General features: G+C 38.9%; 1 protein-coding gene across 1 annotated transcript in view; it reads right to left on the bottom strand.

Annotated features, from left to right (window-relative positions):
- Nucleotides 1-690: 690 nt before the first annotated feature.
- LAMA3 (laminin subunit alpha 3) overlaps nt 691-26,776 on the bottom strand; it is a gene marked incomplete at both ends in the record, with an annotated part of 109,949 nt that continues 83,863 nt past the window's right edge. The window contains 33 exon segments of the mRNA XM_082280189.1: nt 691-836; nt 1,002-1,121; nt 1,461-1,554; nt 1,673-1,800; nt 1,935-2,094; nt 2,901-3,041; nt 3,334-3,523; nt 3,916-4,067; nt 4,370-4,514; nt 6,134-6,268; nt 7,134-7,264; nt 7,993-8,133; nt 9,269-9,389; nt 9,710-9,834; nt 10,755-10,874; nt 11,721-11,868; nt 12,360-12,493; nt 12,970-13,132; nt 13,231-13,382; nt 14,521-14,694; nt 15,747-15,889; nt 17,716-17,895; nt 17,979-18,095; nt 18,478-18,577; nt 19,174-19,315; nt 20,659-20,810; nt 21,332-21,448; nt 22,604-22,800; nt 23,924-24,091; nt 24,664-24,775; nt 24,875-24,985; nt 25,525-25,676; nt 26,061-26,111. Coding sequence (XP_082136315.1) covers nt 691-836; nt 1,002-1,121; nt 1,461-1,554; nt 1,673-1,800; nt 1,935-2,094; nt 2,901-3,041; nt 3,334-3,523; nt 3,916-4,067; nt 4,370-4,514; nt 6,134-6,268; nt 7,134-7,264; nt 7,993-8,133; nt 9,269-9,389; nt 9,710-9,834; nt 10,755-10,874; nt 11,721-11,868; nt 12,360-12,493; nt 12,970-13,132; nt 13,231-13,382; nt 14,521-14,694; nt 15,747-15,889; nt 17,716-17,895; nt 17,979-18,095; nt 18,478-18,577; nt 19,174-19,315; nt 20,659-20,810; nt 21,332-21,448; nt 22,604-22,800; nt 23,924-24,091; nt 24,664-24,775; nt 24,875-24,985; nt 25,525-25,676; nt 26,061-26,111 — 4,562 coding nt within the window.

The raw sequence follows: 26,776 nt of genomic DNA, 5'->3' as shown, positions 1-26,776 counted from the left end.
AGATGATGGATATCTGCTAATTCAGGCAAATCACCATCTTCAAACCAACAGAAATATTTGGACAAAGCAAGCAGGATTTAGCAGCTTCTAAAAAGCTCATTAAAAACCTACCAGGTTAAAACAACCAAACAGGAAAATGAATGGTTTTAGGAACATACTGCCTTTATTTGGTCCCACAATTCCTAACTTTGTAACAAACCCCCAGAGTTTCACTCCTTAAAGTGCTTCAAACTCCATTTATATTATTATTATTACATTAACATCAATGTACATTTTATAAACAATAATCCAAAGAGATTTATATTTTTATAAAATTCTTTATATTAATGGATCAAATTTGCTCTTATGATGACCAACATTAAGGCAAATTTCCAAAATTAAGACACTGGAGTTACTCAAGTCTCTGCTGTTGTGGGTGAGAGCAGAATTTGGCCCCATAGGGTATAAGCAATTATATTTTCTGCATATATCTCAAAAGGCACAACAGATTACCTTGGAAATCAGTAACATTTAAAAGGGAGTTTATCAAAGCAAATACTTTTCATTTGCTTTGGCACAGTCCACATCCAGAGGATGCATTTGCTCACCGGCTGTTCAGAACAAGCAGCCTGATGCTGACCAGCAAAGGGGAATCCACACAGTTCTTCAGCAGACACAGCCCACATGTGCACAATGACTGTAACAGCAGAGTTACTTCTCTGGGCACCTGTGCAAATTCACTCCACCATGAACCTCTGAAATTCTCCTGGTGGAGACATGTTTGTCATTGATGGTAATATTCCGAAGACAGCCAAAAAATGGGTCTTTAACTGGAAGCCACGAGATGTCCAAGTTTGCTATAAAAAAAAAGGTGGAAAGACCAAGTTAATAAGAATTATTTCAAAGAACATTAATTATTGCAAGGCTTTCAAAAAGGGGGAATGATATAGGACTACATGAATGGATGGGACCTTTGTTTTGGAAAGGAAAAACCATGAAAAAATAATAAGCAATAATATTACCTGGAATTTTGCCAAAGTAGAGTGGCTGATACACACTTCTAGGAGGAGAGGATTGAAGTTCAGTGGTATAGTTACTCTGTGTGCCCACCTCTAGCTGCACAGTGTTCTTCTTCTGAGAGACTGCAAAGAAGCAGGTAAATGAGAACTCTTTTCTCAACCCTATTAAAGAATCAGCTAGGTATGGCACTGTTTCTAAATAGCATCTTTCTTGAAATTTAAGGCATAGAAAAACCAGATTTTATTTTAATTCAGACTGACAAACCGAGGTCGTCTGGGGCTTAACAGAGCCCACCAAAAAAATCTTATGTAAAGCCTTTAATTTACCCAAGACACTTACCTTGTCTAAAGAGTATTCTCAGACGAAACAGAAGTAAAATGATTCAGTAAAAATTTGGAGCTGCAGTGCTCTGTGCCCACCATCCCTTCAAAGCTTCAAAAGAAATGGTATGTGCAACGTACCTGCAATGGTATGCCACTGTCCATCAGACAGAGGTTTCTTAGGTGTGACTGATGTCTGGAATTCTCCAGCACCACTATTTCCAGCAGCAACGACCTGTAAAGGAGTTATCTGTTAAGCTACTGTGACAAAGAACAGGAGCAACAGACGAAGGTCAGAATTCCCCCTGCTGAATGAGGGCAATACAGCTGGAATGGAAACAGACTGTGCCCACCTTTCCTCCTCTCATGTAAATAGTCAAGTAGTTGTCTTGCTTGCTTCCGGCATGGAGGAGTACACCGGTTGAACTCCTTGGTCGAATGGTAAATACAATCCTAAAATCCAATCCCATCAGCAAATTACCTGTGGAGGATTAAACAGTGGGGAGAGGAACGATCACAGGAGGAGATAATTGGAAAACCATGCAAAACCAAATGACCCATATGCATACACACTTCAGACGTAATTCCATTTACCATAATCTCTACACTGCTTACCAATGGTGATATATCCTCCTTCATTAAAGAAGTAAATCCCTGTGTCCATGGGAACATCCGGACATGGAAGTACGCCATTTTTTTGTTGAGGTGCATTCATGACTTTTCCATTCATCTTAAAATTCCTCAGGCAACCCTTGAAACTCTTCATTGGTATATTCTGAAAGCATATTTCGAAACACAAATTCTAAAGCATTATGGCTTCTTTTATTTTTAGTAATAATACTAAACGTCAGTTCTTTTGGACTCTTGGACTACAGAAACCCAACTGGCACTAAAGGCACCTAAAACCATCTTTGATACAATGAAAAAATATTCCAAAATTCTATGAAAGTGCTTGAAACACAGTAATAGTCGATTCTGAGTTAACATGACTCCTGCCTGTAGAACAGATGCTTCCCAATGATGTGTCAAAAATATAATGCAAGAAGAATTGTGAAATCCCAAGCACCCCTTCCCTCCCTAAGTCTGTTTATTTAAATCTGATTTTACAAAATGCCCTGGATCATTAATTGTCCAATTTTTTAAATAGAAACGACACGTATTTCAGATTGAAATCCAGTTCTACATCCGTAATTCCTTAATGAGAATTATTCTTTTTCTTCTCTACTGATTATTGCTTAATCCACTGAGCTAAATGTTCTGCAGAAAGATGGTATTTCTGGAATTAAAAATGTGACTTTGGTCTTCCCTATTTTTAAGGAATAAAAATGAAAACAGTACGTGGTTGTCATCAGTGTCTCAGCAACATATTGAAAATATGGGTCCAGATGAAGGCTGTGTGAACAGGTGAGGAAAAAGATCTGTAATGAACCACTGCAAACACCAGTCACAGATGCTGCTCATGCAGTGCTTGGAAATCCCCCCCAAAGCTTTTCAGCGTGGAAATCCTGCATATTAAAGACTTTCCCATGTAAATTAGTGCAGCATGGGGAGTGTGTGTGGGTGGATGTGCCAATTATTTACCTGTTTTTTCAGTGATGGCAGCCCTCCCACGTAGATTGGTGGCTTAATGCTGATGGCAGAATTTGTTGCCAATCTTCTGTGCTGGGCCCTTAGACCATCAACAACAAGGCGGGCGTTCTTCCCATCTGTGCTGAAGACCACCTTTCCAGGAGGCAAACATAACAGAGTAAAAAACCCAAAGGCCAATGAAAGCTGCTGGAGATTTTCTTTGTCTTTAAACTAGACACCATATTGTTGAAATATTTAAACTGAAAATAACATTCTGAGACCTTCAGTCGCAACAAGGTCTCTCAGAGACCTGTAACCACGTGAGCTTTCAGGCATAGGAATTAATTTCTGATGACCAAAACTGAGTTTCTACTCTCTTAAAAATGCAGTGGGCTGTGCCTGCTGAATGCTAGTTATGCTTTCACTGTGGTTCCATACTACTTACAGTGTGCCATTGCCCATCATTGTATTTAATACTGGTTTTGACTTTGATTTGTTTTTCTCCAGAGCCAAGTGAAAAGACAAAACGTCCTTTTGAAATGTGGAGAGCCATGTAAGAGTCCTCAGAGCTTTCTTCCATGAAAACTATTAATCCTCTTGATGATCGAGTCCGTACATCTACAGAAAAATGTAACCTGTAGTGGAAAATAAGCATATTCAAGTATAGGTCTATTTTGTTAGTTGTTGTATCTTTTCTGTTCTCCAGTGAAACTCCGTTTGTGAAATGCAGAATAGCATTTTGGTGGAATCATGGAGTACACTGCATGTCTGAATGTGAATGAAACTTGACACATTCAGGATAAGGAACTGGCATCAACATGTACCATAATTGTCCACCACATCCCATTCAATCTACTCAGTTTAGGTAAATGTTTGCACAGAAAAAAAAATACCTGAGCCTTTAAAACCACCTTTTGTTATGGCCCAAGACATAAGCAAGAAGAAAATCCTTACACTCAGCACCCAAAGAGTCAAGCAGCTTTGACAATTCAAGTATTAGGAGGAGAACAGAGAACGTTTTTATTACCTGTCTGTAGATAACAATGGAGAAAACATGTAGGACATGAAACTGTTGGGGATGCTTCCAAGGAGATATGCTTCACTACTATCATGTAACTGAGCTGGCAGAGTATGGTTTTGCACGTTAGCAGCTTTCAAATAATCAAGGTATTTTTCATTCTGTAAACGGAAGACGGAATTGAAACATTTACTGTATGTGCACATAAATAGAAACATTTTAATCAACACATTTAACAGTTCCCACCCAAGGCAGTCCACAGCCTTCCCTAAATGACAGAAAAGCTGTTGTCACTCTAGACAGGTGTGGGCTTAGCATGAAACTCCAGCAGAGTGAGAACTTGCTTCAGATGTGAGATGTAAGGAAAGAAAGAACATCTGAATCTCAGTTCCAGAAATGATGGCTGTGCAGACACAGCCTGGGCATCAATATGGAGCAAAGATGACAGCAACAATAAGCATACCTTGAGCATCTTAAGCCTGAGAGGATTTTTAAATTCCTGCAGCAGCATTGGTTCAAGGTTTTCGTATTCCTGGCAAGCTCCAAGGGATACACCACTCTTGCCAGTATTATCAACAAGATTTTGAACCCCAGGGAGCTGACCTGCCCTGTAGTGATGAAAGCAGTTAAGTGCTGTGACTCAGCATTCCTTTTCTTTAGTGTAATCAACAACAAACATATTGTAAAACTGTGTTCTGCACAAAATATATTTCCCAGTGACATAATGTTAAAGTACCAATTTTTATTTTTCAATGAAAAATGTACATTCAATGCTGTAAATCATATTTTCCCTGGTTCTGCTCATTTCTTTTTGGCTACAGAAAAACTCTGATGTTTTCTTCTCATCTTTTCTAAACAAAGTAATTTTTGACAAAAGCTATTTAAAAAACACAAACATATATGGCCCTTGAAAAAAGAGGAAAAAAAATGACAGCAGCCTTGATTGAATAAGATTTCTGAATCAGACTACAAAACTTTGATTGTTAATTATACATAACCAGTTTCAAATCAAGAAAATATGGCACCATCATGTTCTGCTTCACTCTCTCCTTAAGTAAGACGTTCTAATGAGTTTTATCAAGGGGCAAAGCCCATCACATCTTCATATGTAGCTCTAGTATTACAACCAAATTATCAGAAAGACGGTCAAAGCCAATTTACCATGTATATAAAGAATAATACTAAGTAATACTATAATTTTCTAAGTTGTACAAAGCATCTCTAATCAGTAAATTACAAAAAACTTCACAGCTACAAAAAAGCAACAAAGCTCTTTGCTTGTGGCTTTTTATGAGAAGAGTGGCAGAGTTGGGAGTAGAACCTGAACTTCTTTAATGCTGGTAATTCTCCATTCACTCCATCAGACCAGCTACAGTATTAATTCTTCATCTCTTTTTGCACAAAAACTTTCCAAATTTGTTTTCTGATGTGACGTTTAATATATAGGTTACTTCATTGTCTTGTAGTGCTTTAAATGAACACATAATTTGAGCACCTGGAAGGTGTCCCTGCCCATTGCAGGGGGGTAAAACTAGAGGATCTTTAAAGGTGCCTTCCAGCCCAACCCATTCCCTGGCTGTGTGACAATCAAATCAAAATACACTATTTTTTGAAAACTCTATACATGTATAAAGACTCATCAAAATTAGCTAACACAAAGCCCCACTGGGACATGACTTATGACTCATGGAATGCTTTTCTTCTAGAAAGATATTTATGCATATTTTTTCTCCTAAATTTTGCCTGTAAGGTGTCTCTAATAATCAGACAAACACGTGAATAACGAGACAGCCTAAATCAGGCAGATGATTTGTACACATATACTCTCACTTGTTTGTGTAACTGTTTTGGTTCTGTCAGTAGCTCTGCTCCTTTCATTACCTGGTTCCCTGAGGAGCTATAACAATACAATCTAGCAAATCTTTTTGGATACCTTGTTGGGACATATCCAATTCACTCTGCAGACTTCATTCTTTGGCTAACACACTACTAAACAGGTATGATTCAGACTAAAATTCCTTTACATCTGAACAGCAGATTTAATTATAACTGGATTCCATGTATAATATACCTGAATGAAAGAGTATTTGAGGGCAGCAAAGTTATGCATTCCTGGAGGCTTCACATACATAGGAAAAAAGCATTTTAGCAAGAAGTAATTTTAATATGATTAAAGAAGGAGAACAGGCCAAAATGTATGAAACATAATCCTTTCTACACCAAATACCTTTTAATAAAGATGTTTGAGATGCAACCTTCAAAATTATCTCCACCAAATTTTATAGGTCTGTTTGATTCCTGTGTGCTTGATGTCCTGGGAGAGTCAACTGCTTTTGACTCATCATCAACCATCAGAGTTACTCTGAAACAAAGTGAATAAAAATAAGCATGATATATAAAGAAATAGTTAGGAAACAAAATGAAACATATATATATATATATATATGTAAAAGAACCATTTGACAGATGTGTTTTCTTGTTACATTGTGATTATGCTAGAGCTTGATTAGCTTACTTCTGGGACTTTTTCAGTATGTGCTTATTGACTGCTGTGGAATTGCTCTGCTTTTCCATATTAGACAATGAGCAAGAGTTGAAGCTCTTACTTCAGTACTACAGTGAAATCCTGATGCAACTGAAATCAATGAAAAAGCTGTTATTGCCAACTATGGGACAGGATTTAGTTCTTTGTGTCGAAATGGTACAGACAGTATTGAGTTATAATCACCCAAAGTTATAGCCAACCATTCAAAACTTTCCAGTTCAATTAACATTTATGTCCCTTCATGCATTCCACAGCAACCAGTATGATTTAGGAGCTTTTCAGTAAATTGTCTCTTCTAATATCTCATATCTGCATAACAGATCATTATTGAAAAAACAGACACAGTATTTGCTTATTCCCTGGTCCTTTAACCACCTGTGTTACAGGGACACACATGAAGGTTATGGGAAGGGGAAGAACTCCAAAGACTCCAAAGCTCCAGCTAGACAAGCAGTCAAAACTCACACAACCTATAAAAGAAATGCATAGTAGGGTACAGCTGAAACATCACAGGTACCAGCATGTGCATTCATAGACCAAATGTCCTTTCCCTTCATTATTTCGCCATCCTCTGCTAGAAGAGATTATTTCTAGCTATTTATCCAAAGAATGAGTCCCACAAAATTTGAATTTTCTTTCTCCAACCGCAACATATAAGAACCAGTTGAAGAACTGGACTCACCTGTTGTCTGTTTTTATTACTGTCACATAATGCACTGACCCATCTTCGTATTTCTTTTCCAGTTTGATTTCCTTATCTTGCATCTTTGCAGTTACAGAGCCAGGACTCAGAAAGATGGAAAGAACATCAGGCTGTAAAAGACCCCCACCAAATGATCAGCTAAATAAATGCAAGAGGCGTTAGTTCTTGCTACTGCCATTAATGCAGTTCTCAGTGGCCTCCAGAAGGCAACGAATTTTCTTACACTAGTACTGCATTTCTCAGTCATCTAGTACCAGATGTTATATGAAGTTCTTCATGATTAGCATAGCTTCTGTTTCAAAATACCTCTGAAGAGCAAACATTTATTTAAAATATTTGTTTATTTTTCCCAGAAACGAAGGAGTCAGTTCTCCACTTCCCAAATGCCTGGTGTGTGCACTCTCACTTCTTAGCTCCTCCAGCCAGCCAGAATGGGGTTCTATTAAACTTTCCTGCTTTCTGAGGGATCATAGCCAAAACCAATCCCTGTCCTCTGCCTATTTGGACATGGTAACATTTCTGTGTGGGCAGAAAGCCATTTCTTCTAGAGAAAATTTCCAGCCAATTAGGCAACATATTGGGATGGTGGTGTCAGGTGTGCGAGCTACTCTGCACAAAGCTCTAGTTCAAAGCTCAGTTACTCATCAAACTACTTGTTGGCCATGTGAAGAAATTGCCAGAATGCATTTCTCTGGCCTATGACATGCAAGATGCCATGCTCAAAAGGCATTTCTTGCCTTCAAATACAGGAATTTACATGAGACTTATGACACAAACTGACATGACTGATTCAGAGATAAAACCTATCACATATGCTAAAGCAGAATGTGTTTCATACCTGTAGATTGTAATTTAAGAGTGTTCCAGTTGAAGCTGTGGTCTGAAAGCCAAAGCCAACTTGGAAATCCTTGGGAAATGGGAAATCTGCTGCACTCAGGCTCAGTGTTCCCTCCTTGGAGAAAGCTGCAGATCTGACAAGCTGAAAGAGAGAAAATAATGATTTCAGTGATTTTCCTTTTAATCAGAAGAAACGCCAATATGAGACAACAGCTGCCCCACTCAACATAATTGTGATCAGCTCCAGTCAAAACCAAGCACAAAGCAAACCTCAAAAACCATTATTTCAGTACAGAACAGACTGCCAGAGTTAGTTTCACCAGCATTAATTATGATATGAGAAACTCTAAAAAGGGAGAGGAGACTTGCTGAGAACAATCAGCTGTTCATCCCTAGCTACTCTGGCTTTGGAAGTTTTCACATTTGGGGACACAAAACTGAGTAGCTGGAGGAACAGTTTGTAACTAGGAAGCTGTGCAGATGAGCTACATAACTGAAACTGTGTGAGTCATAGGACACCTTTTAATACATGAGAAGTTGTACAGATACAGAGAATGAAGACTAGATCCTCTGCAAAGATTGTCCGTGAAGAAAATGCTCTGTGAAAAGTTTAGATGCCACAAGTGAAAGAAAATAAGCACAGATTTTCAGTGCAAAGGGCAAATGAGTAAAAAGGGCAAATGAGATCGTGCACCATTAAGTAGCAGTAAGTAGAAGCAGAAGGAGGATAGTTTTCATCTGTCCATGCAGCACTGGTTAAGCCAGCGCTGAAATGTCACATTGTACTGTTTTAGAAAGAATGTGGCAAAACTCAAGGATGCACAGAAAACAACTACAGAACAATCAGATGAGTGGAGCCTTAGAATGAGAGACTTCAATGGAAGTAGCCTGTTAAGATATTTCAAGAAAAAAGGCTGAGAAGTCATTTAATTAGAAGTGTAAACACCTTGGCAAGAGGAAAGACACAGTGCAATATTAAGTATTCCAGCCTAGTCAATAACAGCAACTGGAAGCCAACAAGCTTACATGGTAAATATGAATACTTAATTGTAAACAGTATTAAATAAGAGGGTGGACTATGTGCTGTAACAAGCTATCACAGTGGGGGTGATGTCTCTTATTTCTGTATCTTCATACCCAATGCAGGTTCTTTTATTGCCATCACATGTTAACCAAATACAATTTTTGACCTAAGCAAAACATAATGGCCCAGGATTTATAGACAAACCAGAGTCTGTGAACTCCAGCAGAAGCTTTTGAGGAAATTAATTAGTTACCTTCCAGTCATCTGAACATTTCTTGCTGACACCAAAAGTCTTATCAAAAACAACAGATGCAGTGATTGGGGTTTTCACGTTCTTCATGCAGCCCCGGAATGGAGGTGTGGATATATTAAAGCTGGTTCCAGGGAGGGGAAGGAAAAAGAGTTCAGTAGCCTGGCATTTCAAAGCACACACCACTATAGTAACAAGAGAATGAGAGCAATCTTTCTTGTGTACACATACCTCGTGCTGATCAAACCCAATCTTTAGGATGCACCCCAACAAAGATCTCACCGTTAGCCAAAAATCACAGATTACGATCATGTATTATACACTTGATTTTTTATGTCACATTAGATAGTCGAAACAGAGCGTGAAAGAAATTGTGTAAGGAAAGAGTTTAGATGGAGTTTCCCTACAAACCTATAATATTACAGTCTTTTTATAGTTACTCACCGTTCCCGTAGAAAAGATGGAACTCCACCTAGGTAGTACTCAGTGAAACTGAAGACACGTATGTTGGCTTTAACACCAGGACTGACATACACAACTTTGTTTTTTCGGTCAAGCACCAAAGTAATCTGAAATACACGAATAATGAAAATCATTTCACTTGGAAGAAACAAAGTCATTCCGCTGATTAAAAGTACCCCCAGAGCAGGACACAGTGGTTTTTTCCCCCCTCCTCTTGTTTACTAGTGACTTAAATCAAGGATAACTGCAGTAGTTCAAAGGTACTTTGCAAACTTTGGGAATTTAGTCAAAGCCAAATACCTAAGGAAAATGTTCAACTATACAAATACAAGGTGAGGTTTTATTTTCATCTGAAAGATTGCCCTAAAGACACACCTCAGCTAAGATTCAGATATTGTCTTGTATTTGCAGCTGAAGATTCAGAAGCTGCTGCCTGACACAAAAACTAAGTCAGTCAGCTGGCTGACGGTAACTTGACTCAGTAGAGCATAAAGATTCCTTGCAGCTGACCCTGCAGCTTACACTATTTAGTTGGAAATATATTAAGGGGAAAAGGGAGAACTAACCAACAAGGAAATCAAAGGTTTTTAACAATGTATTTACGATTTCACTCTGGTACTGCTACAAAAGAGCTGGACTGAAGCTAAGGAGACAAGCCAACAACAAAGACTGCCAAAGAGTTACCTCTATAAAGATCAGCCCACCCTGAAAAAATAAACCCTTAGGTGGTGAAAACACTAACCTAAGTATGAAACTAATGCAAATAATTGCAATGTACACAGCTATCTTTATGTAAAGCACTGCTCTGACCAAGTTTTTTCCTTTGGTGGTTTCACTGTTGAAACTGAACTATTCACATTAAAGCAGGACAAGAGAAAGATTAATTTTCACATGTCCAAACTAATCCCCAGTGACTTGATTTCCTCACACAAAAGGAAAACTCCACAACTAAACTTTACAACAGGACAGTTTCAGTTAATGTGTGTTTTTACAAATAATGATCCCTTGATTCTTTAAAATTACATACTTGTTGATATGTTCCATCATTTACAGTTTTTTTGGCTTCTACTTCTTTTGGAGTTTCAGAGTCAAGTTTGTATCTAAAAACTGTACGACCATTTTTAATGAGCACACTGATGAACTGATCCTGAAATAAAAAAAAACACCACCACAATTAAACTGCCACAATTTCAGATATATATTGCACTTTCATATGAATAATTTTAATGAAGCTATCTAGTTGCTTCAAGAAAGCTTTTCAGGGAAATGATAACACAAGGCAGACTAAAACTTTTATTAATCCATCATAATTACTTTAAACTATTAAAAACAGATCTGCTATCAGCTCCAGGTATTCTCCAAATCTCTAAAGGACTTTGTGTCATTTCAAATGTTTACTGACTTTTTACAGCACTGAAAAATTATCCAGAGTATGTCCCAGTGATTGCAAATACACCTACAAGATTACTAGGTAAGTAGCAGCACTGTGGTTTTGAGCATCTTTACAGGTAAAAAGTCATCATGTCCCTTCCTATATTCTTTCTTACTCTGTTTCCACACATATCTAGATTTGGGAAGAGTGCACTTCCAATTTTGGAGGATTTCAATATTCCAGCATCGATTTGATTCCAATTGCATTTCTCCTTTGCTGCCCCCAGTTCTTAATTCTCTGCATGGCCTAATGGAGGAGCTTCTTAGAATGATTTTCACTCAGCCCTGACAAAGTAAGTATTCACCAACCATTGTAGAATCATAGACTATCTCAAGCTGGAGGGACCTGTAAGTCCAACTCCCTGTTTCTTGCACAACTACCTAAGACTAAACCATATGACATTACACATACAGCAGAATCTACTAATTTTCCACACAGACGAAAATAACACTTCTAAGACATTTCCTTACAGTTATTACTAAATCTAACATGTTCTTTAATAAGCAAGATTTTTAAGATGTTCTTCAACCACAAAACAGACAGAAGCATTCCACACATTACCCCATTTGCTGCAAAAAACACGATGCCTTCATCTGCAGTCGTCTCAATTGTCTGCTCATACCGTTCTTGTTCAGCACTTCCTTGTCTCACTGTGATACTGGCATAACCAGTGCCCTCGAAATATCTTTGGTCAGTCTCTTCTTTATACCTGCAATAATTCAATATTACAGGTGTGAATATATGAGAGCAAGAACTTCTACCACATGTACTTACTGTCATTATAATTTTTAAAAAGCTGAAGTTAAACCATTTGGTATAGGGCCAAATTCTGATCTAACCCAAGCAGAGAGAAAGCCTTCTACTGGCTTCTATCAGACTCACATATGGTCTTTAGAGAGGAAATCATTAATGACAGACGTTTCTAAACTTATTGTAATATTTACTTTATAAAGTAGCTGAACACATTAGTCCACAAATTGTGTCTGGATTTTATAACACTTAAATTTAAACAGATTGAGATTGCCATAGACGTGAATCATGTCATTACTGAGGATTTTCTCTAAGAAATGTAATAATGACCAAGAGTTAGAAAAAAATCACCAGTTTAGCTACAGTGGTTATTCTTCTGGATGTGAAAAGGCAAGAATTCATAATGATAAAATCACAGAACTGTGAAACACTTCTGTGTTCATATCATACCTTCTGCAGGGTTGCACTTCAGCGGTGTTGAGATTAAAAGTCCTCTTGAAGTTGTAAAGGCTGACAATACGCTCATTTAGGCTGTGTAACTCAATGCAGCCTTCATAATGAGGATAGTTGAGATTATGTGGAGGCTGAAAAACAGTGTTATTAAAACCATTTCATCAAAATTAGCTAACAAAATTTTACATTGTTATCTGCTAAGACTTACTGCAAATATTATTAAGACAGAATATGACATTCTAAATATATAAAAAAGATATTATATGCTTGTATATAATATCCAAACTGTCGGATACCACCCTAGGTGTACTGCAGCACAATTTAAAATAGAGTCACATGGATTGGGAACAGTACGTAGCAGGGCTGGACAGGTTTCATGCTTTCCTCGGCAAGTGAAGTATCAGCATGCTCCCTTCTCTGAGCTCTAGCATTCTACAAGCCAGGCAGATTCTGTAGGAAGTAGCATCTCCTTGCATCCCATCTATTCCTACTGACATAGATAAACTTTTACACATTTTTGAAAGACTGCTAGTTGCAATCTTTACTCATAAGAAAAATGGGATTATTAACACCAAATCTTTTTAAAACACTAAGAAGCTCGTTGTACCCTAAAATCTGTTGGGTATCCTCCAACATAAAAGACAACACTGCTGGGATCAAGATTTAGGAGCATGTCACTGTCTCCACTGCTTGCACTCCTAGGGTTTTCATAATCTGGAGAAACTGAGGTTGCGGCTTTGACGTACTTCAGCTTCGCATACTGGTAAATCCTAAAACCAAAACAGACAGGCAGAATATCACATCACACTAATAAAAGATGTTATTAGCAGGTTTTCGAGAAGACTCTTGTGCACCGTGGATCTTATACCTTTCAAATGTAACTTGATCCATAACAGCTTCCTCAGTTTTGCTTTCAGTCAGCAATGACTGCACTCTTATTTCTCCATCACCATCTCCCAGGTTATAGACACAGGTAAGGTAACCCTCTTTCACAGCCATACCAATGTAGTCCTTGGAGGCCTAAAAGTAGCAAAGCAAATAATAATTAATAAATGATTAATTTTAATGAAGGTAAAATAACACAGTTACTTCCTCAGAGACATCAACATGCTGTGCATGAGTCGTAAGAAATCCACCCACCTAATGATGAGAATTAAGTTTATAAGTTCTGGGAAGAAAAAATTGTAAACCTATATGTTGCACTGATTCAATTAATATAGTTATAAACGAATTGAAAAATCATGCGTGGCTTTTTATTTTTGTAACAATAGTATTTAAAATATTTTTGTCTCTTGTAACATCTCCCAGCTAAAGCACTGAAAACATGACACCTTTACTCAGACTCAACATCTGTGAAATAAAAAAGATATTCACAACAACACTCAGTAATGGACAATGGTTCCTACTGAGGTGACTGGGAGAAGACATTTTCCCCAAAAAATCATATTTTATTTCTTCAAGATACTGTATTTCAGAATTAAGGATTAAAATGCTTTCAGGGGATGTCCCAGCTAGCTATTCAGGGGTAAAAATATAAAATCCAGTGTAGAACAAATACCTCCTAACAGCTTTCTGTGTAGGCATGAGGCTCACTACAGATACAGCTGCTGTCAAATAACAAGATGAGGAACCGCATGCAGGAAATTTTTAAATTGTTTGATGGTGTTTGAGCAAACCTGAATGCACAAGCAGGTCTGCATTATTCTGCATATTCAGAAAACAAAAAAATGAAGAGCTGAGGGGCTGAATTTTAAAACTGAAATGATTGCTTTTTTTTTTTTTTTAACCAACAGAGAAACTCAGAGTGACTTATATTGTGAAAAAGAGTCAAAGCTCTAAGGCAGGAGTTGGGCTGAATTTGTGCTGACTGCTGCAGAAACTGACAGTTCTGATAAGACTGTGTGATGGTATCCATGACAAAGAAGTAACTTCCAAAGGAGCAAAACAGCAAAGCATCAAAGGCCAAGGCTCAGCCAATTGTTAGTTACTTTGCCAGGGAAGGAATGAACAAAACACTTTTATCACCACTTAAAGGCAATTGTAAACAAATAGGCCAACAGTAGCTACAAACTTCAGTCAGAACAGGTCACTTCCCATCCTTTTCTCAAAACATGGTGTCTAGTCTAAAAAGTCAGATTAAATATCAAAATATACCTACGTCTTTATCACCCAGGTACAGGACAAACCTATTTTCCCCCTGTTGGATGTCTGATCTTTGCTGAGGTCTTTGGATAAACAAGGAAAGTGAAGTATAGCCTTTCAGATCTTCAAGGTTGCTCGGAGGTCGAACCTCTACACCAGAGCTGCCATTGAACCTCATAGGAATAGAAACCTGTGAAGAAAACCAAAGTTCAGCATGTTACAATTAACTATTGCTACTACTCCTATTTCACTGGTGTGTTTAATTGCAAAGTAACCTGTTACACATCCTAGTCATGTTTCAGCCATCAGTTACCACAGATTTGGGCTCTGATCCTACCAAACAAAATAATTAGGAAGCATAATGGATAACACAGTAGTCTGTATTATCAATACTTAACACAGCACTTTTTTATTCCAGACATCTATTAATCAACCCTTACTGTGCCTCTGTCAAGTATCTACTATCTTCAATACACGGACAGGGAAGGATGTGCCCTGCAGCTCTAAAGAGCAAGTCTGTGAATTATTTAGATGTCTACAAACACATCCTGATGCCTCACTTAGCTGGACTTGACTGTCTGCTGGGAATTACAACACACCTCTGATATTATAAAGACATGTCCTATTACAGCTAAATACACCATGATCACTGACTCCTCTTATTCCCTGTAACTCTAGGCTATTTGTGGTGATCTCAGGGATGCTTCTTAGGGACCTGACATCACACTATCACCAGCAACTACAGCAGTTGCTTAAATGAGAAAGGGCAGTCTAATAAGGTGCTAGTAGTCAGCTTCTAACATCTTGGAGCAGGTGGAGTAATGAGAGCACAGGGCTGCACAACTTTTTTGGCAGTATCAGCTTTCAATTGGCCATGCATGGGTGGAGAGCCCTGTCTCTAAGCTGCAGAGCCAACTCTGTCCCTGCTGCCAAAACCACCAGAATGTATCTTGGAAGGCAAGAGGCTGCTGAACAAATAAGTATTACAGAGATGCCCTGGGAAAAAAAACTAATGGGAGAAAGATGTAGCAGGATGCTACTGCATCCTGTCATTTTTATGTACTAATTATTATGCTTCCCATCATCACAGTTACTTCAATTGCTGGGCAGTGCCATTGAATTAAATTTATGCCTGGTCTTTCACACACATTTAAATAAAATGATTTAGAAAGAGAGAGAGGAACGAAAAGTACTGTTGTGTATCCAAACAGGTCAAGCATGATTGCAATGCTCAGGACAGACCTTATTTGCAGCATCTCTTGCCTGCTGAATCAGCTCTCTTACGCGATTGATGTTCTCAGAGATGTTGCTTATTGGCATCAGCTGTTGGTTGATACTTTTGATCTTGTTGAACAGATCTGGAAGCTGGTTTGTCAAATTGTTTACTGCAATGAAAGAAAAAACAAATCATTGATGTTAAAAAGGAGGAGGAAGGCAAGATGCAGAAATACGCTATCGCTACACAATTATCAGGAAGGCAGAGGGCAGGGTAATGACAGAACAGTTTTGACGGGTCCTACAATATTAGGGAGCTCTCACTAAAAGTAGCAGTTTATACAGAGGTTATTGTACTCTTGGAATTTGTGGCCAAAGGTATTTGCAGAAGCAATCAGAATCAGTACTTCCAAAAATGTTTTAGATAAAGGCCCAGAAAAAAATATTAAGTACAACAGCAGTGTGGTCTCTAACATTATTATTCAGTGGCTGTGGATGCCAGGGGAGAATGAGGATAAAGTACAGAAGACAGGATTCAGGCTTACGTGCACTGCCTGAGTAGCATCTCCTGCTGCCACCATCAGAGAATGAATACTGGGGTAGGCAGGCTGCTGGCCTGAGTAGGGCACGAATTATATTCCTGTGTCAAGGGGCTAGTCAGAAGTATTTAGTAGTGAGTCTTAACATTATCTGGCCAGGTTTATTTCAGGAGAAAAGAAAATATGATGAGAATCTCAACTTTCATTATAACAGGAAAGAATTCCTCATCTCCTGTGACTGCAAAAAGCCAAAGCCAAAACGAAAACACCACACCCTGAATGTATTTGCAGACTTCATCCCTATGATGCAGAAGGCAAATAAAATGAAATCCAGACCTTTTGTTCTTCTAAATATGACTTATAAACCAGTCTCATAACTTCAAGGATGATTTATAGCCCTGCAATACCATGCAGGACTAGCTCTTGTATTTGTATTATTTAAAATGTTTTCCTCTTACTTGACTTTTATCAGATAAAACTGCTGAAAAGATGTAAAATGAAGTTGTTTGTGAATGTGATTGTCCCTTATTTTGTATTCAGCACAGACTCTGTGCAATCCTTTTCACTTCATTTCAGCTAACAGACATGTAGCCTAAGGTAATTGTCTAGGGCCCTTCTCTAGCCAATGTAGTAGAAAATCACATAATCACAGAGCTGCTGAAGTTGGAAGGAACCTCTGGAGGTCATAACGTCCAATCCCCGTGTTCAAGCAGGGCCACCTAGAGCCAGAATTGTGTCTAGGCAGCTTCTGAATATTCCCAAGGACGGAGACTACACAACCCCTCTGGGCAGCCTATTCCAGTGCTCAGTCACCCTCACAGTAAAATAAGTGTTTTGTCATGTTCAGAGGGAACCTCCTGTGTTTCAGCCTTTTATCCCAAGGGCACATTGCTGGCTCATCTTCAACTTGGTGCCCACCAGGACCCCTAGGTCCTTTTCTACAAAGTTTTTTTCCACCTTGGCCACCCGCTCAGCCTATACTGGTTCATGGATTTATTTCTCCTCAGGTGCAGGACTTCTCCTTGCTGGACTTCATGAGGTTCCAGGCAGTCTATTTCCACAGCCTGTTGAGGTTTGTCTGGATGGCAGCACGACCCTCTGGTGTATCAGCCACTCCTCCCAGTTCAGTGTCCGGAGCAAACATGCTGAGGGCACACTCTGCCTCATCATCCAGATCCTTAATGAAGATGTTAAACAGGATTGGACCCTGTACAGAACCCTAGGGTACCCTTCTTGCCACTGGCCTCCAAGTCTTTAGATTCCAGTCACGGCACCAGCTTTTAACACATGCCACAGAATGGCCTGAGTCACTTTATTGCATGTAGAAGGGACACGCACAGCAGAAAGGAAGCTCACAATACCAACTTTATGGTATGTGCCTGACTTTTGAATGACTAAAGCTTCTGCTGCAAAACTGGCCATGGTCACCTAACAGTGATTTGAAGCACCTGCAATACCTGAATTGTTTGCCTCTATCAGTGCTTTATTGAAGCTGGAACTCTGTGTGCTTCCATAGTTACTCTTAATTTTTTCCACTTCTGCTTTAATTGGGGCCAGTTCACCCAACACACTATCCGTGACAGAGCTGGCATTTTCTGCCATGTTCCTTGCACTGGTGATGATTCTGTCGATGTCACCTGAAACACAGAGAAATGAACGTGCAGATTCTTACAGTAACAGATGAAAGGGGCAGGCCAGAAGGGATCACTAAGCAACAAACCTCTGTTTATCCCCTTGAGATTGTTTTGAGCAGAGAGAAGATCAGTTTGCAGTGTATTCTTCTTTCTATCAGCAACATCAAGTCTTTGCTTTAGGTCCTCGAGGTTTGGACCAAGAGCTGCAAAACAGTGAAAGCCCCATGTGAATTTTAAACAAAAATATCAACTTTCTGTTGGACAGGTGGCGTTGCAGCACTTGTCTACACTCTTACACAGCTCATGCTGCCACTGAGCATTGAGTCCACTGCAAAACAAGTACAAGGCAAAGGATTTGCTGGACAGGAGTACTGCAAAGGCATAGAGCATAGCAGAAGCAGGAAATCTACTTTCTCGCCTTTCTGCCATTGGAAATAACCATCACAAAATGTCCCACTGTAATGGAACTAGCTTCTTTTCATTAAACAAGTGCTGCAGGGCTTTGCTGAGATGTGACAATTTATGGTTCAATGAAAGCTTCTCATGCTGTGTCAACATTTCTAGTACCACTTTCTTTCTTAGTACCTTGCAATGTCGTTTTAGTCTCCTGTGCTTGATCCCTGAGTGTACTGCTCTCAGTTTTTAACCTTGCAGCTTTTCCTGATAGGTCTTCTCTCTTCACAGTCTGATAATAGAAGCATGGTACTGTAAGATTGCTGATAATTACATTAAAATTTTAAGAGTAAAAAAGAGAGCCCAATCCAATTTAAAGAACGCCCAACTCTACACAGGCAGAGATCTCATGTGAAGAACATCACCTTTAGTAACAACTCTCAAGGGTAATTTAAGCATACTACAACCTTGGTCTTTAGCAAACTTCAGACGGATTTTAGGGCATTAGGAGAAAATTACTAGAATACACCTGGTTAGATGTTATAACTCTGCTGAAGAGCTTGTGGGTGTTAGTAGTGCAGAGTAAAAGAGTAAAATCACCTGCAGTGATTACCAGGGTTGCCTTGTACAATCTCTTTATTTTGCACTGAAAGCAACAGTCAATATTCATACAGGCAGTCTCAAAAGAAAGGCAGTAATTGGCCTGGTTAGTGCCAAGCCAAGACTAATTCATCAACATGCAGAAGAGCAACTCATATAAAGGTCCCAGAAAAATGAAGCATGTCAAGACACACAGGTGTTTGATTTTAGGGCCACTGCGATAGTTAAAGAAAATAAAAATCCGGCTGTAACAACTTTACCATCATCTGGCCACTTACTGACACTTACCGATAAAGCTGAGTCAGCTGCTTTCCCAGCTTTGTTGGCTGCCTCCTCTGCTGCCTTGATGGCACCAATGATATTGTCATAGACAGTAGAAGCTTCCACAGCACAGCCTACCAGCTCATCCTTCCTGGCACTGTTCTTTATCCTGCGGGAAACAGGGAGAAAAATGCAGCCTTCTTCCAAGGCTGCGAGATGTATTCCGAACAGATCTGAACTCAGTAATTTCTAAGTAGCACCAATACAGAAGATGTTTTTCAATTAGATCTGTAACTTCATGCTGCAAAAATAGCAAACTTGGAGGCAGACCCAACATGGAAAGACTCTTCAGAAGACAGGCTAAGTTTAGGCATGTGGAAAAGCTGTGGTACTCCAAAGCAGCCTTTAAATGATTAAGATAGAAAGAATTCACCAAAGCACGTGGTCAACAATAAGGCACCTCAATCACAGCCCTCCAAACACAGTTCAGTTAAGAGGAATTCAGAGAACTGTAGATTTCACATCATCTCTCGCTGCTCCAGCACCCTGATAAAGCACAAGATGGAGCAACTACAAGACCTTTTGTGTTTTCCCCAAGAACCAGCACAGCAGCTCTGGAATCAGAAATAGACAAAATCTCTTCTATCTGCTCCCTGTGAACTATTCAATTGTCTAGTATGCGCTGCCTTGTATTTGTGAGAACAGTGCCTTCTTAATTGAAAAAAATCACACTGAAAACTAACAAAAAAAGTAATAAAAATATGGGGTTTTAATCAAGAATTTTCCAGCCAAGTTAGGTATTTTGGAATTAACTTTTTGAGACTTTCTAGTTGGTGTAATGACAAAAAGCAAACAATATGCACAGGCAAAAATAAATCAGGATTTCACCTTTTTTTTTTTCCATTTTGTTCTGATGTACCACAGAAGGCTTCCAAAACCTCTCTCATAATTCCAATGTAAAGTACAAATAATGGAGAGAGAAACACTTGATTCCTATCAAGTTTATAATATTTTTGCCTTTCTTGAAGATTCCTTGAAGGATGAGAAAACTAAAGGAGGTCTTTTCCTCCATACTGCTAAGCAGGTGTGCCTGAAGACTGCCAAGACAGCATTTATTCCAATTATTTTCCTCAATTCTTTGATATCATAAAAGCATCCCTGAGTACGAGTACCTGAAATAACTCTACCAAAAAAATATGCTAAACATCTTCCCACTCTGTACATGAGGATTTTCTCTTGTTAGTAAGATGTTAATGAAGTGTTAGTACCGTACTATGAAATGGTAATACGGGAGTTCACGCTTCTGGGGGTAAAAAACCAGGAAAAATATGGGAAGATCTGGTTTTTGGAGAAAAAGAAAACTTCCGTACATTGTGAAGAAGCAGAAAGAGACCAACTTAATTTCTCTCTAGCTTTGCGAATGGTTATAAAAGCACGTGAAGTTACAGACAGACCATTACAACCACAGATGCTCTGTACAAAAATTACTCATTTACAGAAATGGCAACATACTCTTCCAGTTGCTTTGCCAAATCTTGCAAAGATTTGGCATGCTCCTCGGCCCTCACCACCAGTGGTTCTTTGCTTGCTGAGGAGAGATTTGCCACTTTTTCATTCATATCCTTCCTTGCACCATCCAGCTGAGCAGCCAGGCTTTCATATTCCTACAGTTTTAAAAGGATATAATTTTATTTTTATTTGTACATATTTGATTTTGTCCATGTCTACTTCAGTGTTACACATACCTTGCACCTGAGGAGATCAAAGGGAAAAACATTCCCTTCCAACTTACTCTGCAGGTTACTGGAAACAAGCGGCAGTCATTACATTGTGCTTCCAGACCCATTACATAAAAGCTGAGTCAGATCAAAGACCCTTCTAGCCTAGTATCTTGCTTCTGACAGTGGCTAAAAGCAATTAGCCAGAAAGAAATACAAAAATAGCACAATTGCTTATGGTACTTCTCACAGATGTTCTCTCAAATTCTGGTATCTGCAGCTCAGTGTCTTCCTCAGACACATCGCAACCCTCAACAAGCTTCTCTTACAGAAACCTGTGCAGGAAGGCTCCTTTTGCATCCAGGATGGGCCATGAGATCCTTTCTTTCTTGACTGGCTCAGATAAGCCTCATCTCCAACAAGATATTGGGGTTTTTAACCCTCTCTTAAGGTGGTTAACTTTTTACCTCTTTGCTCTCTTGCAATAATCCAAGTAGACTCTTGGCTTCTGTCAGGGAAGATCGGGCAGAGCTCAGAATATTCAAGACACCATTCTGTTCCACATTTATCTCCTCAATCCGTTTCTGAGGAAAAATGAAAAGTTGAACAACATGTGATTGAGTTAAGAAATGGGGCAGGAAAAACCTTATCTTGAAACCAAAATTTAAAAAAAAAAATAAAAACAAAACAACAAACCCAAACCTAATCTAGCTGGCAGTAGGATCTACCAAAGGTACAGTCACATTTTTTTTCTTAAAATATGGACATGAGTGTGCTAAACCAGTGATGCATTCCAGCAAAACCACAATTAAAAGAATGTGTCCTGCAGCACTTATTCCTTGTACTATTTTACCAGCTCTAAAAATCAAACACTGCTCAGTAATAACAGCTGGTCCTTGTCCTGATGAGACCGCAGAATCTGTTCTGTAGAACATTAATCCCAAATAATTTAACAGTATTGCACACATTTTTGCTCCTATCTTTCATGGTTGTTAAAGCTAAATACTTTAAAGCATTTACTATGAAAATTACATCAGCATCAGGAATTTGGTCTAGAAAAGGAAACAAAACCACTAGTGGCAGCTGAAGAGGAGTGGTAAGAAGAGCACTTTTCTGCTCTCATCCTTCCTTCCCTGCTCTCATCAGAGCTGTGTCTGTGTCATGCTGTTCTGGTCACACAAAGAGGCCATAAGCAGCAGTACACTACTGTAGATACAAAAATGCTGCTAGAAAGGATTTTCTTGCTATTTCCTAAGTCCGTGAGAGACTTTTCTCTCTCACAGAAGAGGTAGCAGAGTTATGTAAACAATCAAACACCTGCAGCCTTGAGAAGTCTTGTTTACGGTACAGTAGAAAAATATTTTGACAATGGATGTTTTAGGATTTTAGCCAATCACCCCAAGGGGTGGCTGATCCTTGTCCAATTAGACTACGAAGAAAAAAGTCTATAAAAGAGTTTGTAAAATAATTAAATAAATCAACCTTGTTGCACAATTCCTGCCTGCTGGATCTTCTCTTCTCCTCCCTACAGCTGAGGGACACAGTAATATACCTTAGGGCATTATTTTTTGTAATACACTACATTTATACCTGTCCATACACGTAGCAGAAGATGGAAAGAGATCCTGAATAAAGTCTAAAGAATTAGTGCTGCTTGGCTTTGTGAGGTCAAAAGCAGCAACCAAAACCACTTCTTATCTTCTGAGGTTTAACTTTTTTCTCCTGAACTCAAACATTACCTTAATGTCTTCTAACAGAACTGCATTATCTCTGTTTAAGCCCGCAGCCTCCTTGATTTGTCCTGTCGCATCATTCAGAGCTTCACGAAGATCAGTGATTTTGGATTCATACTCATTCAGTGCATCCCTCACAGCTTTAATAAGCCCATTATTTTCTTGGTGGTACTTTTGTAGTTCATTCTTAACACGTGCCAGTACTGCAGTATCAGGACCAGAAAGAAAAGTTTTGTTCAGAGAAGAAGGGAACCAGAACGAACTTAGTTTAAAAGGGCCTGACATTTAGGATTCTGAAGATGTACTTGTGTGAACTGAGCATCTTCTGCAGTGCTAATTCCAATGCTGCTATAGCAAAGGTACTATTCAACATCTCACTGGATCAAATCTGCTCACTAGTTTGCGGCTGAAGACACAGAGCACAGATAAATGTTCTCTAAATTAAGTAAGGATGAGGCTGATCTGAAAATACTAATTTTCTTTTTTATATGGAAATAACATAATTTCATCAACAATTTCATCTACAATGTAGACACCTACAACTGTGCTGGTTATCAAAGCCTCCTCTGTAATCAGTGGAGAGATATGGGCACATTTAATTTCAAAGAACATAGGAACACAAAAGATGTCAAATTAACCACACTCTTAAGCATGTCCACTTCACTGCCGACAAAACAGGATACAGAAGAGTCACTCAGAGGTAGGCATCAAGGTTCAAGGTTGATGGAAATTGACTGTCACTCATATGGTCCTTCATATTCCTCTACTATGCCTCTGGTTAGGAGATAAGCCTTTTCTTGATGTCTCTGCTGTCTGGAATCAAGTTTCTGAATGTCCCAATCCCAAAACACATGCAGAGAACATGACAGGGAGTACAACTAGTGCAACTAGAACTCCTGAACCTCCTCGTCCTTGTATGATCTGGTCCTTGGACTACTCTAGTGGCTTCTCAAAAATCTATTGTTAAATTAAACATGCAATTCCTCTAAAATAACTCTATGTACCACTGCCCATCTCTTACAATACACAGAAGTATTGCATAGGTGCATAAGGATTGGCTACATCTTTATTTTACTGAGATTGATGTAGTTACAAAAAGAGGATCTACTGGGTTTCTTCCCTAGCTCAACCCATTTTCATCTATAACAACTAAAAATGCCTTTAAATCCCCTCCAGAACTACCACTTTCCTGTTGACTAACAACAGCTACACATCTCAGAGATACACTGCAAAAAGCCCCTCCCTCCACTCCAACCCAGTCAATAATGCTTCAGATTTAAGACTGATCTTTCTAGAAAGTCAGAAGCTGAGAGAACAAGCACTTACACTGCTGAGCTTCCATTCTCTCCTTCTCTGCCTCAGCTTGAAGTTGGCTGAAGTTGCGGTTCCGCATCTCTGCCATCATGCGATGAGCTTCGGCCAGTTCTTCAGAGGCATCTCCCAGGGGCAGGTTGTTACCTTCTCCATTTGTACCAGCTATCTGTTCCAAGAGCACTGAAAAAAACCACTCTCAAAGTTAAAAAGAGGATGTGCTTAAACCTATTCAAAATGCTCCAATGATGGGGCCAACCTCTTTTCTGAGATGGATCTGCTTCATTAACAAATTCAGCAATAGGCAAGTCTTATTTTTTCCTTAATGAAGCAAATCCATTTTGCATTAATTCTATTAGGACAAAAAGTATCCCATGTCACACAACCAGAGATAGTAAGACAGCACTGGCCTTGGAATTTGTCCCAAATGACCAAGTTCACCAACTTCTAACTTTAAAGAGCCCATGATAACAACCCAGAACGAAGTTAGACTTGAGTCAGGATAGTCAAATTTGTTGCTCAAAATGTCCCTGTAGTGAAGCTTCTCTGTCCCTTTTCACTTCATAGGGAACACAGGGTCCTAAACTAACATTATATACTAGATTTCTAATAGGAAGAGTGAATTCTACAGCTATAACAAAATTCTGATTTATGAAGTTGTTTTCTAAGAAAACCTCTTACGCTTAATTAAGAATATTGTAAATAAACTGAAAGGACGCTCTAAATCAAAACATGAGTTAGGAATTATTTTTTACCTCGTATATTGTTGACCACTATTTGTATTTGTGAAACCAAATCCTTTCCTTTCTGCTGAGTTTGGCCAAAATTATTAAATAATCTCTCAGCTGCTTTGTAGTTCATTTCAGCCTAGCAAGGAAAAAAAATTATTAGATTGAAAGTATCTGGATACAGCATGCTAATACATAGTCAGGAGATGTGAATTTTTAAATAGATTTGGTAAGTCACCTTTTCCTGGAGAGCATTTAAATCACGATCTAGTTTAAGGAATTCTGTCTCCAATTCGTCTACCTTTGAACCTTGATTATGAACAACAGAACGGTAGTTGTTCAATAAGACCTGATAAGAAAGGAAAAAAAACCAATGTAATGCATCACCCATTGCACAGCAGAGAAAAAGTAAAAACTTCACTGGATTAAATCTTTATCCAAGGTAAATAAAAGCAGAATTACTGATATGAAAACTGACCAATTCCTTCCCTGAGGTTTTTATGTGTGAATATAGCAACCACTATTCCAACCAAAGAACATTTTTTTAGAATCAATTTTGGTAATGGCAACTGGAATGTTGGGGAGTTTCAGTAATGCAGAGACATGAAGTGCTTGAAAAAGACATAGCTAGAGGGAAACCTCTGAGATATAACTTCCAAGGTGAGCAGGCCTCACAAAAAGCAGAGATACTGATTCTGTTTCAGAGAATGACATGGGAACCACAGCTACATTCTAACAGGTGAAGCCCAGTGCTGCCAGCATCTGGTATTTGGAATCCAGGCTTGATGTATGTCTCCTGACAAAACTGACAAAACTATGCCAGAAGTTTCTGAGTTCATTGCCTATCCATTCAATCTGAAATCTACTTTTCTGTTTCTGTATGCCTACCTTTAAGTCCTTGATGCGTGTTTCCAGGTCTCTCATCTGCTGCAGGGTGTGGGTACTTGCATGGACACTTTGCAGCTGAGACTTGATGAGCTGAAGCTCGTCACCTATTGTGCTCAAATCCTTCAGCAGTGTAATCACACAGCTATCACAAGCTGGAGAGAGCAGTGGAAATCAATATGTATCCTTGATATTTAACACAGAGAACATTTCACTGAGCACATTAATAAGTGACATGCAAATGAAAAGCTTTGAAGCTTGTCACCTGGTGTTGCCTAAAGAACAAAGGCAAAAATAAAGCCTGCAGCATAAAGGAAAGTGACCCAAGTCAGAAGTAAGGAGGAGGTTCCATTTACATCTGACTAAATGAGCACCTCTTTAATCATTTTTCCAAGTATTTGGTTGAATGTTTGCTTTCAAAACATTCATTACAGGATACCTCAGTCCTTTTTTAAACTCTGTCACCCTTAAAAGAGTCACCAGTATGTATTCAGAGCCAGCTGAAAGTAATCCAACTGCAGATCTATTTTATTACTTACCATCACAATCTTCATTGGGATCCACATCTTTTGGTTCATTATTGAAACATTCTGAAATCACAAGGTTATCATTAGTAACCAAAGTCTTCTTATGGAAATACTACTGAATTTTTTCCCTCACTTTTCATGTTTGGCAGCCATTAAAACATGATGGTGCCCTTTCATAAATCCATATCCATTGTGAATGAGCTGAAATGCTCAGAAGGCTTAAACATGCCAAAATATTCAACTCCCATTTATGCCTTGCTGAAAGCAATGCCTTTACCATCCCTCAAAAGAAACCTATTGTAATCTCACAATATATGCTACTTGGGTAGCAGCAGGAGACCCTCTCACACCAAGTCTGCCAAATGTACTGCTAGAATTTGCCTAGAATAACACCACCAGGATTGGAGACAAGCTTATATCATTAAAGCACTTTACCCAGGACATAAGTTCAAACACCTTTATCTGCTTTAGTATCCAGGTTCAAACCACAGGTTCTGATTCCCCAAAGAATGTCTTACCCACAAGAAACTGAGAAATATTTATGACCTTCCTTCATGCCTGTCACAGCTTGCAAGATTAAGGTATTAATCAAGCTTAAGAGAAATCCACAGTGTGTGCACAGATGGAGGCACTGTACGTAAGACAAGGCACGCAGCTTGGACCACAGATGCAGGTGGTATATAACAAACACTGCCCTCAGATTTTCCAACAAGCCAGCACAAGTGATT

This window comes from Coloeus monedula, assembly GCF_965178545.1.
Source record: "Coloeus monedula genome assembly, chromosome: 1".
In the NCBI taxonomy this organism is placed as follows: Eukaryota; Metazoa; Chordata; class Aves; order Passeriformes; family Corvidae; genus Coloeus; species Coloeus monedula.
This window is presented reverse-complemented; position numbering and strand designations above follow the sequence as displayed.